The 16392-nt window shown below is 39.4% G+C and overlaps 1 protein-coding gene across 1 annotated transcript in view; it reads left to right on the top strand.

The window, feature by feature from the left end:
- LOC117400711 (pleckstrin homology domain-containing family A member 8-like) overlaps nucleotides 1-16392 on the top strand; it is a 29569-nt gene continuing 13177 nt past the window's right edge. Inside the window, exons 1-10 of the mRNA XM_059021163.1 lie at nucleotides 1-148; nucleotides 2686-2759; nucleotides 3419-3577; nucleotides 3918-4079; nucleotides 5363-5403; nucleotides 6343-6384; nucleotides 6759-6814; nucleotides 8699-8792; nucleotides 13823-13908; nucleotides 16150-16208. Of these exons, the coding sequence (XP_058877146.1) occupies nucleotides 1-148; nucleotides 2686-2759; nucleotides 3419-3577; nucleotides 3918-4079; nucleotides 5363-5403; nucleotides 6343-6384; nucleotides 6759-6814; nucleotides 8699-8792; nucleotides 13823-13908; nucleotides 16150-16208 (921 nt within the window). The remainder of the gene's footprint in view (nucleotides 149-2685; nucleotides 2760-3418; nucleotides 3578-3917; nucleotides 4080-5362; nucleotides 5404-6342; nucleotides 6385-6758; nucleotides 6815-8698; nucleotides 8793-13822; nucleotides 13909-16149; nucleotides 16209-16392) is intronic.

Genomic DNA, 16392 nt, shown 5'->3' with positions numbered 1-16392 from the left:
ATGGCGGGTGCATTTTTGTTTGTTGTTTCAGGCTGGCAGCCTCGCTGGTTTGTACTGGTGGGAGGAACTTTATCATATTACGATTCCCAAGAAGATGCTTGGAAAGGGTGCAAAGGGAGTATTAAAATGTCAGTGTGTGAAATACAAGGTAAGGAAGAGCAAGTTTATCATAAAGAGGACTTATGAATATGGATCTGGGTGACTACCTTTTGCAACGTCTGCATGGTTTGCATTTGCATTGTATAGTATGCAACAGTCTGTAAGGTTAGTTTATTTCTTAAAAATAACAAGTCAGTCTTCAGGAAATCTTCAATCAAAACAGTTTAATTCAGGAACAAAACAAATCCAAAGACTGTACAGGATGCGATCACATGCAAGCTGTAGGCACAGTCTTGAACAAACAATACTGCAGGTCAAATCCTACAGGACTGTATCGATGGAAAAACATTGAGTGAGAGTGAGTCCGAAATACAAGTTTACAGAGGTTATATACAGAACAAAACCAGCCCCCCTTTCTTGGAGTCACGCCATGGATGACACTTTTAGTCTAAATCTTTGTAGATCAGAACCAGCTTCAGCTGACTTAACTGTGATCAAAATCGGCATTTTAATTTGCAAAGCAACTCCTGCATAAACAAGGGTCCTCCACCTGAGGTCACAACTGTTCTTTGAAAATCATGAAAAGACAGTTTGTTATCTTGTCTCTTTTATACCCCTTCTCCACTGGAGCATCCGGCCCGTGAGGGCTCAGTACGGTACGGGTGCGGGTGCTTCTCCACCGGAGCATCCAGCCCGCGAGGGCTCGGCTCGGTACGGTACAGGTACGGGTGCTTCTCCACTGGAGCATCCAGCCCACGAGGGCTCGGCTCGGTACGGTACAGGTACGGGTGCTTCTCCACTGGAGCATCCGGCCCGCTAGGGCTCGGCTCGGTACGGTACGGTACGGGTGCTTCTCCACTGGAGCATCCGGCCGTGAGGGCTCAGTACGGTACGGGTGCGGGTGCTTCTCCACAGGAGCATCCAGCCCGCGAGGGCTCGGCTCGGCTCGGTACGGGTGCTTCTCCACTGGAGCATCCGGCCCGCTAGGGCTCGGTACGGTACAGGTACGGGATGTATGTTGTTGAAGCTGACATATGTTGTTGAAGCTGACACCCTGGGATCCTTCAAGAAGCTGCTTGATGAGATTCTGGGATCAATAAGCTACTGACAATCAAATGAGCAAGATGGGTTGAATGGCCTCCTCTCATTTGTAAACTTTCTTATGTTCTTATGATACAAGATGCATCTTTTGGCAAACTGAGTTAATTAATAACAATAATTAATAACAACTGTCTTTTGTTGTATGTGATGTCAGTAGCACGGCTTGGCTCTGCAATGGAAAAACAACCCAGGCTCCCCTGAGAGAGAGAGGGAGTGAATGATTTAATGATTTATCCCTTCTTTGCCATTTAAAGAGTTTGTAAAATTGTCACAATTAATATAAAACCTTACAATCTTACAGAACATTCGACAGCAAAAACATTTAACTACTGATTTCTGGGCAGGATCTGGATACTAAGCGGGTGCAAACATTATAATGTGATGTAAGGATTTTGCCTTGCTCTTAGGCAATTGCTGACCCTCCGAAAACTACACCTCTTCTTAAAAGGTGCAAAGCATTGTAGAAGAGAGTAACTAAGAGCTGTATAAAAGCACACACCTGCAGAGACCTGTCATTGGCTTCAGGATGGCTGCTGTGATACACTTCCTGATGTGGCAACACTTGGCTCTTGTTGAGGAGAGGCAGGAACACGTTCGGAGGAGAAGGGCAAGACGAAGAAGACCAAGATGAAGAAGACCCTGCATATTCAATCCCAGGGTCACTTTGTTTGGGATGCCGGAGGATGTGGTGCTAAAATGTTATCATCACACTCCACAGGTCATCCTAGACCTAATAGCTGAATTGAGGGCTGAGCTAGACCCCAGCGTCAATCTAATGACCGCTATCCCTGCACATGTGAAAGTGCTGTGTTCCCTGCACTTAGCCTCTGGTTCCTTTCAGACCACAGTTGGAATGTCTGGAGAGATATCCCAATCCACCTTTTCCAGAGTGCTAGGCAAATTTCTGTATGTCATGCTAAAAAGGGCAGGCCAATACATATCATTTCCTAAGGATACTTGCATACCTGATGTAGGCTGAGGCTTTTCCAAACAACTCTGTTTTATGTTGAGTGACCTCAGCCGTAAGGATCATTATTTGTGTGTGTAGAGTAATTTGCATTGCTCTTACACTTACATAGGGCGCAGTGCAAAATAATCCCCTTGCAATGCAATTTGAATTTTGCATCTGCAGTTATTTGCACTGCGACTATACTTACCTCAGCCCCATTATCTCAGCAGGTACTGAGTTTAACTGCAATTGCATATTCTCTTGAAAAACAAAGACCTTTATTTCTGCTTGTGTTGTAAATCCCCTATAATCTTAAAAAATGATAATGTGTGCAGTGTAAGACGAGGAACCTGTCAAAGTCACTTGGAGACATTTTCAGGCAGTTTCTGTTTGGTTTGTGGATTGGACTGCAAAGCTTACCTACAATTATTTACCAGTAATGTTTTCTCATGTTACTTCAACATATAGTTAAATACAGTGTGTGTGTCTGTCTGTCTGTCATACATATCATGTAAGTACATTTCTTTCTTTTGCAGTCCATTCCTCAGACAATACGCGGATGGACCTGATTATTCCAGGAGAGCAGTATTTCTACCTGAAAGCAATAAAGGTTCTACTGTCTTTATCAAGAGCCACTAATGGGATTTATCAGTTGCATAAAGAAAGCCTGGGCCTGTATTAGTCTTTGCAGTGCATTTCATTACATCATACTAGGGTAGCAGTGCGCGGTTCATCTGGGATTTGAGGTAATATCAGTTTCAATGAGTGCTCTTGTGTTCTGACTTGACTGATTTCCACTGTGAATGATAAACCGCAAATTCCTCTGGGCCATTACTTTACCTTGTGTTGCAGATCTGGTTTTGAGTTGTTTGTAACACAAACGGTACAGTATGGAAGAAGGTTCAGTAACTTGTGTGTGTCAGTGGTAAAATGAGGAGAGCTAGGTATTTCCACTAAAATGTTGTCAATATAACAAAACTAAAATGATGAGGGGAAAAAAAGTAAATAGTAGTAATAGGGAAAAACAGGTAGGTTTAATATTTGTCTTCATTTAAAAATGACTTTCGGTGTGCAATGCAGAATGACGGAGCATTGTTTTAGATTAAATGATGCTTTGGAAAATGAGAACAAACTTCTAACCCTTTCAAAACGTGAACATGTTTTTAGTGAATTACAACCTCAATTTAATTCATTAAAATGGGCTTTAAACAACAGAAACAATCCCTAAAACAGTCCTTCACGTTTTGTGAATGGAGCCTCATGTTCTAGCCAATGGGAAGATCAAATGACATGTTTTTCTACCTTCACTTAGAGCTGCATGAAAACACAGAGGCACTGAAAACCAAGATGTCTGAACTGCGGTTCTACTGTGATCTTCTTCAACAAGTTCATAAAATCAAAAGAGAGTTCTCCGCCTGCAGTATCTGTGTTTGACACCGACGTGGAAGTGAGTGGATAACTCAATTCTGATTGGGTGTTTTACAGTTCCTGACAATTTTAGCACTTCAGATCCCCCCCCCCCCCCTGTTTAATCTTCAGCTCAATACAATACAATCTTCAGCTGTGTCGATGTTTCTGATCATGCTATCAGTGCCTTGACCCACCCCCATCGTTGCCCGTCATCGAAGGCACAACCCCCCGCCCCCCCTGCCTTCCAGTGTCTCTTTGTTCCAGTACTGTAATGCTGAAAAGCAAAGGATGCCATTCTACCAATTATCCCACATGTTTACTGTAAATCTAGCTAGGGTGTATCTTTCTTTTTAAACAGCAGGAGAACACTGGAACGGGGACCCTTGTGAAGTCTACCTGTGGCACTTTTCTGAAGACGCTAGAAGAATGTATGCAGATTGCAAGCAAAACCTTTAACTCTGAGCTACTGCTCCAGACACCCCCAAGCTCTCCACCTGTGGCAGCTATCAAACCAGACAAGGTAACATGCAAGTGGAGAGTTCCTGTCTTCATACAAGCTTCAGGAGGCACGCTAGGTGTGGTTTAGTACAAAGAAATCAACACTTTACATGCAAAACAATAAAGTTTGTTGGTTGAGAATTTATAAATCTATAGTCGCAGATTGATAGGTGGTACCGCATTGCTTACCACATTATTTATGTTCTTTATTAATTCATTAAACACTTGATTTCAGAAATAAAGAACCAAAGTAGTATGTTTTCCTTCAGCATTTCTAACTCTACACGATCCTATTTCAAGACAGTGTGTAGCTCGTATTTGGGTTGTGTTCTCGAGGGGAAAAAAAACTAAAAACGTGTATCATCTTTGATATGCAAATGTACTTGCAGAACCCTTTTTTCATTGCCATTAAACTTCAGTGAAAAAATAATTGTGAAAAACAAATGAGTAATTCATGATTTTTATATATATATATATATATATATATATATATATATATATATATATATATATATATATATTGTGACACACCGGGGTAAGTCTGTCACTTGCAGGACCGTCTTCACTGTCTTCTTTGGTGTAAGACAGAATCACAGGACCACAGAAATGAAATAAAACAGTACGGTGCCTGTATATTTATTTATACCAAACAAAACTAAACTAAACAATATCTATCTCAGTTTGGAGATCTGACTCTCTCCCCCCCCCCCTTTATCTATCTTATCCACTGGGTAGCTAAGTATTTCTTTGTCTTTTCCTTAATTTCTCCTTTCTCCACAAAGTCTAACCGCAACCACCATAAGCCTCCCCCAGCTCAACCCTGAACAAAGGAGATAATTTCCTTTTATTGTAAATCAGTCCAGCCACTTACAAAACTAACACATCTTAACCACCTGCAGCTGTGCTGGTTTACATTTCAATTAAACCCTTGTACCCCTGGCCCTTGTAGTTTCTTTGGTGGCTGCCATTTTTGTAGGCCCTATTAACTACAACTCCCGCATTGTCTCTTGGGAGATGTAGTCTTTCCCTGCTCAATCCGGCACTTTCCAGTGCCCCGGTCCTGTATACCATAATATGCTAGGACCCACATATTTACCATTCGTGACCAGCCCACGTCTATGGTCACAATATAAATTATATATATATATATATATATATATATATATATATATATATATATATATATATATATATATATATATATATATATATATATATATATTAGCTCAAAGAGCCAGCTGCCCATATATATATATATATATATATATAAAAAGTATTCAACTGTGTTTTATCTCTTTTTTATAGGTCAAATATTGCAACCCATCTAGCCACAGCATCACAGAAAGGTAAGAGAGTACCTGATATGTGATAAATTAGGAGACGGAAGTCTTCTGTATTGGCAGGCTGTAGTACAGGCAACTGCAATGTGATCACAATTGTTGCTGTTGTGTTTGTTTGTGATAAAAATCAAAATGATTCTTGTAGTGACAAATACTTTATATTTAGGGGAAGCACGTGGATTTGACATGTGCTTCTGTATCCAAAACTTCAAAAAAGTACTGAGGACAGGCTTAGCCACAGGTTTCCAACCCTCAATACAACTTCCATGAAGAAATTAAGAAAGTAATCGTTGTATTGCTCCACAAAACACATAGCTGTCAGAGGTGGCCGTGCATATTATTGACCCGTTATTACTAATTATGTGTGTTTGTTTTCAGGGGAAATAACTCATGGAAATGTTATATCAAAATGTAAGTTTGGGGGCAAATAGAATGATAAATTGCTTGGAAAAAGCTCAGAATGCAGATAAAGGTAAGTACAGAGTGATTAGAAAGTAAGTTTACCACATTAACACACCATATCCCATGTGGTAAACTTACTTTCTAATCTCCTTGTATATTGTTTTCAGTCAAACGATGTGCATGTAACAGATTCACAATGAGGACTTTCCTCAGGTCTTAAAGAACAAATGTACTGCATTGCATTATAAACGTCTTTGGCATTTGTATAAATATTCTTAATTTGGGAATGTAAGGCACCCCTTCTGTTGGACTGCAAATTCGGCATCTTGAATTCAAAATTGGTCTCTCTATTGGGGATGTTTAGGAACAAAGTCAGACACAATTCGAAGATGTCAGGTACAGTTCTAGTTTTATACTCCAATTGCTTTTATGAGAGGGACTATTGCCTTAGAAGGTTTGGGGAGGTCTTGGACCACCCAGGCTGGTTCTTGCATATCTCCGCATACACAGAATATCCCTGATGTGAATCTTCTTTTCTTTTAGAAATAAAGAGTTGAATGACAACTGTCGAAAGAAGCACCATTAGTAAAACTAAGCCCAGAAGAACAAGAGAAGCAAAGCGAACTAGAACCACCAACTGAGGCTGAAACTCCTGCGGCAGACAGCATGCGAGGTGTGCATGACAGTATGTAAAGTGCAGCGTTTCACAATGAATCTCCTGCGGCAGACAGCATGCGAGGTGTGCATGACAGTATGTAAAGTGCAGCGTTTTACAATGAAACTCCTGCGGCAGACAGCATGCGAGGTGTGCGTGACAGTATGTAAAGTGCAGCGTTTCACAATGAATCTCCTGCGGCAGACAGCATGCGAGGTGTGCATGACGGTATGTAAAGTGCAGCGTTTCACAATGAATCTCCTGCGGCAGACAGCATGCAAGGTGTGCATGACGGTATGTAAAGTGCAGCGTTTCACAATGGAACTCCTGCGGCAGACAGCATGCGAGGTGTGCATGACGGTATGTAAAGTGCAGCGTTTCACAATGAATCTCCTGCAGTAGACAGCATGCGAGGTGTGCATGACAGTATGTAAAGTGCAGCGTTTTACAATGAAACTCCTGCGGCAGACAGCATGCGAGGTGTGCGTGACAGTATGTAAAGTGCAGCGTTTCACAATGAATCTCCTGCGGCAGACAGCATGCGAGGTGTGCATGACGGTATGTAAAGTGCAGCGTTTCACAATGAATCTCCTGCGGCAGACAGCATGCGAGGTGTGCATGACGGTATGTAAAGTGCAGCGTTTCACAATGGAACTCCTGCGGCAGACAGCATGCGAGGTGTGCATGACGGTATGTAAAGTGCAGCGTTTCACAATGAATCTCCTGCAGTAGACAGCATGCGAGGTGTGCATGACAGTATGTAAAGTGCAGCGTTTCACAATGGAACTCCTGCGGCAGACAGCATGCGAGGTGTGCATGATGGTATGTAAAGTGCAGCGTTTCACAATGAATCTCCTGCGGCAGACAGCATGCGAGGTGTGCTTGATGATATGTAAAGTGCAGCGTTTCACAATGAATCTCCTGCGGCAGACAGCATGCGAGGTGTGCATGACGGTATGTAAAGTGCAGCGTTTCACAATGAATCTCCTGCGGCAGACAGCATGCGAGGTGTGCATGACGGTATGTAAAGTGCAGCGTTTCACAATGAATCTCCTGCGGCAGACAGCATGCGAGGTGTGCATGATGGTATGTAAAGTGCAGCGTTTCACAATGAATCTCCTGCAGTAGACAGCATGCGAGGTGTGCATGACAGTATGTAAAGTGCAGCGTTTCACAATGGAACTCCTGCGGCAGACAGCATGCGAGGTGTGCATGATGGTATGTAAAGTGCAGCGTTTCACAATGAATCTCCTGCGGCAGACAGCATGCGAGGTGTGCTTGATGATATGTAAAGTGCAGCGTTTCACAATGAATCTCCTGCGGCAGACAGCATGCGAGGTGTGCATGACGGTATGTAAAGTGCAGCGTTTCACAATGAATCTCCTGCGGCAGACAGCATGCGAGGTGTGCATGACGGTATGTAAAGTGCAGCGTTTCACAATGAATCTCCTGCGGCAGACAGCATGCGAGGTGTGCATGATGGTATGTAAAGTGCAGCGTTTCACAATGAATCTCCTGCGGCAGACAGCATGCGAGGTGTGCATGACGGTATGTAAAGTGCAGCGTTTCACAATGAATCTCCTGCGGCAGACAGCATGCGAGGTGTGCATGACGGTATGTAAAGTGCAGCGTTTCACAATGTTGTATTCAGATATCATTTCGTGGTGTCTTTAATACATTCTTACATTGTTTGGTGTCATACTTTATCAAAAAGCAGAACTTGGTGACTCTTCATGTTTCAGTTTTAGCTTTAGAGACACAAGCAGTCTAATAGTTTATAATGTGTAAGCTGATGCTTTTTTACTATGCTGCAAGTTCTGGGCTTGTGCCCTATACTGAAGGGAAATAAGGAGCAATCTTCCATTAATTAGTCAAGAAGTGAATACCAAATTACAGCTTCGGAGTAAATGTGTATTGTCTGTCAACATGGTATCAGTAAAACAAATAGGCAAGCCCGGTTTAATAAAAAAAAGCCAAACAAATATTAAATGGGATTGGCTTTTTTATTCAAATTTTTTTTAGAAATATTTTCACAATAATGATAACGTTAAAAAAGAGTAAAGTGAGCACTTTGTATCATTTTTATATATGATTGGTCTCACGTCTTCGTTTTGGTTCTTGAAAGGTGAAAGCTCAGCGAATGTGGATCACACAGACTGGGAAGAGTGTGACGACACAGCAGCAGGGGGCAGTGTTGTGAAGACAGAAGAGCAGTCTGAGGCAGTGAGTGCTGAGGAGCCACAGGCTGGGTGAAGGACTGTGACACTCATCAACAGGATGTGCAACATGAGGAGGAGGAGGAGAACGTTGACACATTCTTTAATACCATGGGCCACAGGTATGAAGAGCCACCTCAGAGAGGCCCCAAACAATTCATTTTTGATGACTAGAACTGTAAAAAGCAGTATTTTTATTTATTTATTTTATTTTTATTTTTTAAATGTTTCTGTTACTCTGACCTACACTTTGACAGAAAATAATTCTAATTTGTGCCTTAATATTTGAAGTTAGAATATGGGATGTTATTTTACAGGGTGGTACAATTCCCTGTAAGTAAGCCACATTAAACAGTTGCTGCCAAGGCAGTAGTGTGTGTGTGTGTCTAATATATATATATATATATATATATATATATATATTATATATATACACAGACGTGCTCAAATTTGTTGGTACCCCTCCACAAAAAATGAAGAATGCATAATTCTCTGAAATAACTTGAAACTGACAAAAGTAATTGGCATCCACCATTGTTTATTCCATATTTAATAGAAATCAGACGTTGCTTTTGATTTTTTATTCAACATAATATTGTAAATAAGAAAACAAATGAAAATGGCATGGACAAAAATGATGGGACTGCTAACCTAATATTTTGTTGCACAACCTTTAGAGGAAATCACTGCAATCAAACGTTTTCTGTAGCTCTCAATGAGACTTCTGCACCTGTTAACAGGTAGTTTGGCCCACTCTTCCTGAGCAAACTGCTCCAGCTGTCTCAGGTTTGATGGGTGCCTTCTCCAGACTGCAAGTTTCAGCTCTTTCCATAGATGTTCGATAGGATTCAGATCAGGACTCATAGAAGGCCACTTCAGAATAGTCCAATGTTTTGTTCTTATCCATTCTTGGGTGCTTTTAGCTGTGTGTTTTGGGTCATTATCCTGTTGGAGGACCCATGACCTGCGACTGAGACAGAGCTTTCTGGCACTGGGCAGTACGTTTCGCTCCAGAATGCCTTGATAGTCTTGAGATTTCATTGTGCCCTGCACAGATTCAAGGCACCCTGTGCCAGGCGCAGCAAAGCAGCCCCAAAACATAACCGAGCCTCCTCCATGTTTCACTGTAGGTATGGTGTTCTTTTCTTTGAAAGCTTCATTTTTTCGTCTGTGAACATAGAGCTGATGTGACTTGCCAAAAAGCTCCAGTTTTGACTCATCTGTCCAAAGGACATTCTCCCAGAAGGATTGTGGCTTGTCAATATGCATTTTAGCAAATTCCAGTCTGGCTTTATGTTTTTCTTTCAAAAGTGGAGTCCTCCTGGGTCTTCTTCCATGGAGCCCACTTTCGCTCAAAAAGCGACGGATGGTGCGATCACAAACTGACGTACCTTCACCTTGGAGTTCAGCTTGTATCTCTTTGGCAGTTATCCTTGGTTCTTTTTCTACCATTCGCACTATCCTTCTGTTCAATCTGGGGTCGATTATCCTCTTGCGGCCGCGCCCAGGGAGGTGGCTACAGTTCCATGGACCTTAAACTTCTTAATAATATTTGCAACTGTTGTCACAGGAACATCAAGCTGCTTGGAGATGGTCTTGTAGCCTTTACCTTTACCATGCTCATCTATTATTTTCTTTCTGATCTCCTCAGACAACTCTCTCCTTTGCTTTCTCTGGTCCATGTTCAGTGTGGTGCACACAATGATACCAAACAGCACAGTGACTACTTTTCTCCATTTAAATAGGCTGAATGACTGATTACAAGATTGGAGACATGTGTGATACTAATTAAAGAAACTAATTAGTTTGAAATATCACTATAATCCAATTATTTATTATCTTTTCTAAGGGGTACCAACAAATGTGTCCAGGCCATTTTAGAATATCTTTTGTAGAATAAGCAATAATTAATCTCTTTTCACAGCTTCTTTGCTTTATTCTATGACATACCAAAATCATGCAAGTATACATGATAAAATAGCTTTTAATTTCATCACTTTTCAGGAGGAATGCAGCATTATTTCAATGAGCTGTAAGGGTACCAACAAATTTGAGCACGTCTGTATATAATATATATATATATATATATATATATATATATATATATATATATATATATATATATATATATATATATATATATATATATATATTATTTATTTCTTAGCAGACGCCCTTATCCAGGGCGACTTACAATCGTAAGCAAAAACATAATATAAAAGTCATAAGAAAATGTGTGTAGGTCCATACCCAGGCTCAGGCCTGATTAGCCTGTGTGCTGTGTTAGATTTCTATTTCCTTTGTGTTTTTTGTGCTGTGTTTTTTGAAAACCTTTTATAACCAGAACAAATTATAAACACCAAAGAGTGTTAACTTTATGATGCAGCACTGTTGGTTGTGTATCCCTTTAAAACAATGCACTTTATTTCTAGATAGACATTTTAAAATGCCAGGTTAGCTTACACGAAAAAGTAGAAAACTGTTACCATAGTCTTTTAATGGACATTTTCTGAGAGGAATACATTTGTATTAAAACTATCAAGAAACTGCTAACCCTGGGATTAAATTTGAATTGTAGTGCTGCTAATCCTTTAAGTACCAAATAACAACTGTGATAAATATGATGACTTAATGACATTATATGATGACTTTTGACATTGCACACCGCTATTAGTGTTTGTTAATTGGTATTGTTTTTTTTTTTTTAAAAAGCCCCAATAGGGATAGCATTGCTGTAATTACAATAGAATCCCAAGCTTAGTTGCAGTTCATTTCAGGTATTAGTCCTCTCTGAGAATGCACATTTGTCTTTTTTCAGGTTACTTGTCTTGTAAAGCCTCATTATCCAAGTATTTTAATCCGGTGTGTAATTGTTTCATGCCATAATTTTAAAATAAACTAGCAACTGAAGGATTTTCTTTCAGTGATTCGTTGCCATTGTGTGTTCTTAATTTTTAATGTAATTATGATTCTACATTTTCCCTCCCCATGCGCTATTTACACTGCACTTCACATAGTAATATGAAAGGTAATAAGCAAGCAGTTAGGAACCGGAATTGTTTTGTTTTTTTGGTTTACCGTTTGTGTTTGATTTTTGGCATAATGCAACATGAAATCAAATAACTTCTAGAAAGTTATTTACTGTAGTTATATCTGCAACAGTATGCGTTTTCATATAATTAGTTGTCATAAACTGTCTACAGTGTAACATGACCTTTGATAAAAATGTGGTTTTAGAAATATGAGAATATCCCACTCTGTGTAAATCCTAGTTCATTTGGAGAGGATAATTTGCAGTAGAGTTCAGTTCGCATCTAAGTCACTTGAAAAGGTGGTCTCGGCTCGATTGAGGGGGACTCTAATTCGTTTCCCCCTCAGTCAGGCAATGTGAAACCAATCCCATTAGAATTCACAACGCAGCAGAAACCAAACCAACTGATGGTGATGTAATGCATAACCCATCGTCCACATGAGCCAAGTTATTAAAAGAAAGGAGGCAGAAATATACCGTTTCTCATATGAGGAGCCATTTCAGACAACAGTGTGAGACCAGACTTGCATTTCATTCTTGCACTCGCCTAATTTAGCCTCCAATGTGTTAGTTTATCGTTGCGCCTTTTGTTAATTTTCCCCACTAGTATAACAGAGATGTCCTGACAGATTTTCTTTTTCACATTAAATAGCCAGTTCAGAGTGTACACTGATCTCAATTCCATCAGCTAAATCTCCTTCATTTCTAGCAGAAATTAGGATGCAGAGATGGCTTATTAATGTTTAAAGGGAGGCAGGGAGATGGAAAATAAACAGAATTTCAATTTATTATATATAAAGTTACTGATGCAGGGGAGCTTTGTGCCTATAAATAAACGTTAGGGGCGCCTGTATGAAATGTTTATAGGCCTGTGTACAGTCTTTCTACATATTTTATATATTTTGTATTATAATTTTTACATATGTATTATGTCTGCACAATAGCGTAGACATAGTTAAGGTTTGAACAAAGATACTGTTTTAAAGTCATTTTATCAACCATCTCAAAAGGGGGGTAATATATATAAAATGGCTTGGTCTCTCACTGTGTATAACTTGGTCTATTGCTGTGAATACGCTGATCTTACAGTGCAATACGATCATATTGAGACCAGAAAGGCTGATAAACATGGATAGGTTGGTGGTACAATTTACTGATCTCTGACTGATGCCAGTGACAATGCAACAGCCAACAGAAATTCACAGAATAAAGTATTCCTCCTCATTTGTCGCCATTGAAAACGTCTGTTTCTCCAGATAATATATTTCTGTATATATATCTATCACTGTATTGAACAGATGTTTATATGCAGTATATGTGTTCACTGTATTGAACAGCTGTCTGACAAGTATGAAAGGGCTCTGTGACAGAAATAACAAATATTGGTTGTAAATCTCCCGAACTGTGAGGGCGCTAAGCAGCAAGGACCGAGTTCTTTGGATGGGCTGGCTTGACAGTTCTTTCCCCGGGCCAGGAAGTCGGTCAGTCTGGAAGAAGGCGAGACTCTGTTGCAAGAACGTATTGACCCGGAAGGGAAACCATGTAGCAGCCGCAGATTGTAAAGACAGCTGCATTTGTTTACCAATGGGTCATGCGTGACAGCATATAAGGGGGACAGAGAATCTTAATCGGTTCCTAATCAGAAACTAAGGGTTTTATTTTGAAGCAATTACAAAAGCAAGGTACATATGGAATAGCATTCTTTTAAGAGGATAAAACTTGTACTTTTTTTTTTTTTTTTTACCAAACCTTATTGGAGTTGTTTCTTGCTTCAAAATAGGACTCGAACGTAGTTTTGTTTATTTATTCATTTTTTTCCTCCCAAAAGTGTGCTTTTGTTTTTGCAGGTAAGATTATTGATAAATATAGCTTAGGGTACCAAATGTTTTATTAAATTACAGTAATCGTATCTAAGCTTTAAATCGTTCCAAAAACCAAACTTTGGATTGATTGTAACAACCCCCCCAAAAAAAAAAATCTTTATCTAAATACTTGTATTTTAGTATTGAGTCAAAATGTGCACATACTTTCCCCTCTCCATTTGTGGTAAAGTTTCGTTTAAAAATACAGCATGAAAGCACACTCATTTTCTTATCTCTTTGCAAATCTCTTGAATTTTAGATTTACTGATATCAAATTGGAAGACGGCAGTTGTATCCCAACTGAGCCATTTTTGGAATCTTGTTATGCAACAGTCCCTGTATTAGGTAAGACTGCTGTCCAACCTTTGCATATCGGGCACTTATTAACACTGCATGCAATGGTTATGCAGCTTTTTACTTATCTGGCACACATTTAAGAACTCGTATACCTTTTAATGTTGGTTGCATGAAATGCTTCTGGTTAAATGTCTACTGATATCTTTTATGATTATACTTAACCTATTTTACATTGTTTAATGTCCACATAGAGGCTTATGGTTAACCAAAATGTATTAAATACATGCTTGTGCATGTGACATGAGGTCTTGCTCTGATTGGTTCATGTACATAGAAGCACGGAATACAGTATCTCACATTGGCTACCCAACAACTGACTTTCTGTTCTAATTCTTTGAGTATTCTGACAGTTCATTACATAGGAGGCTGTGTGGTCCAGTGGTTAAAGAAAAGGGCTTGTAACCAGAAGGTCCCCGGTTCAAATTGTGTGACCATGAGCAAGTCACTTAATCTCCTTGTGCTCCATCTTTTGGGTGAGACGTAATTGTAAGTGACTCTGCAGCTGATGCATAGTTCACACACCGTAGTCTCTGTACGTTGCCTTGGATAAAGGCGTCTGCTAAATAAACAAATAATAATAATTACATATTTTACTTGAAGCATGTCTGAAAAAGGGACAGTATTTCATATACTGTAGAGTATTTTTTTTGTTTACACAGTATGTGTTTATGGTAAGTTCTATGGTAATTTTCCTGATGCTATTTTACCAAGACCTGCAATCCTATGAGATGTGGTATGAGATGTCTTTTCTGAAACCCAAAAACCAGAATAAATCCGGTCTTCTAAATTAGTTTTAACACTAATACTGCAGACAGTGTACCTACAGATTGACCATGTTCTGAGACATCCCTTGAAAGTCCACCGATTTTTACATTAAGAATTAGTCATTTAGCAGACACTTTTATCCAAAGCAACTTGGAGACTAGGGGGTGAACTATCCATCAGCAACTGCTGTACAATAGGACCTCGGTTTTACATCTCATTCAAAGGACACGTGCACATAAAGCTAAAGTGAGAATTGAGATTACTCAATTGAATATAATTAGTAGAGGACCTTTCTGAGTATAGCTGTTGACATTTAGTTGTATTTTATCGCTTGGTTACAAAGCAAAGCACTTGCAGCCTTCAGTTAAGTTATTCCATGTGTTGTGTGCTGCTCTAATCCATTGATTTATTTATGCTTCTAAAAAAAGTCATTTGCTGGCTTAATGAAATCTCTTTAAGAAACTGGATTCAATGTATGATTCATCTGGCTGGTTGTTATTTATAGCTGTAAAAGCTGAGCTTGTTCCTCTTTGAATGAATAATGCCATTAAAAATAAATCTAAACCCCCTTCCTGACAGTCTTGGCTTTTGCTTGTATTACTGATTTTAATTCTTGCTTTATTTTCTGTTTGCAAGTTACGTATTTATTTTAACAATTAAAGACAGCACACCATTGCAAAAGTGAACATATGATTGCAGACAGATGAAATGTGTGCTTATGTCTTTATACAAGTTAAAAATAACCCTTAAGGAGGCAAAGCACATTTTAAAAGAAAGTAAAAACAAAAAGCAAGAAGTGCTGTGTAAGAGTAGAGCCAGGGGCGGAGCTAGCTTTTCATAGTCCCTCCACCCAGCTGGCTCCGCTGTTGAGTAGAGCATGTACAGTAGCAGAAACAAAGTAAGATCATGAGACCTGAATTGCTTAAATGAATGACAAACAGTGGAGTTCTGGCTGTTGAGCATTAATATCCTAAAACATATAGGCCCCAATTCTTCAAAGATGCTTATTCCAGGGTGATATTTGTGCCATCACCCTACAGCAAAGCACTCGCATACTGTTACAAAACAACTTTGGACGACTTGCAAGTCTTTTAAGCTTCTGAATTTCTCAGCAATTTCTTAAAAAATAAAGATTTTCCTTTCATATAAATAGGAACAAATACACACTGGGGTATAAAATATTTGGTAAATTGAGACTGTGGTGTTGATTATTGCATGGTCTTTATTACTTTTTTTTTTTTTAAATCAAATAAAACCGTATATTTAACATTTAGCAGAATTACAACAGAGATGTCTGCTCAGACATTACTGTGCCATAGATTACCATTTACCTGAAGAACCGTCCCCATACAGTGCCTGGTGGAACTATTAAACCGATGCATGGCTCATCAGTAGAATGAATGTTAATGGTATTGCAAGTAAAATACAATTAAAAATAATTCAAATGAAACTTTCTTTCCTTAGATAAGCTTGTACCCACAGTGTTTGCTCCTGCTAAAATAGATTTTGTAGGTAACATTAAGGTAAGTAGTAATCGTGAACATACATAGGTATGCACAGAAAATACATTCTTATCCATGGTCCTACGTCATGATGTTCCATGGTTGGCATCGTTATATAAAAACAAACCACTTGCCACTCATGCATTACTGCCCAAAACCAACACTAGACCTATTATTGTGTGATAATATATTCTGACCCATACAT

This window comes from Acipenser ruthenus, chromosome 4 (assembly GCF_902713425.1).
Source record: "Acipenser ruthenus chromosome 4, fAciRut3.2 maternal haplotype, whole genome shotgun sequence".
In the NCBI taxonomy this organism is placed as follows: domain Eukaryota; kingdom Metazoa; phylum Chordata; class Actinopteri; order Acipenseriformes; family Acipenseridae; genus Acipenser; species Acipenser ruthenus.
This window is presented reverse-complemented; position numbering and strand designations above follow the sequence as displayed.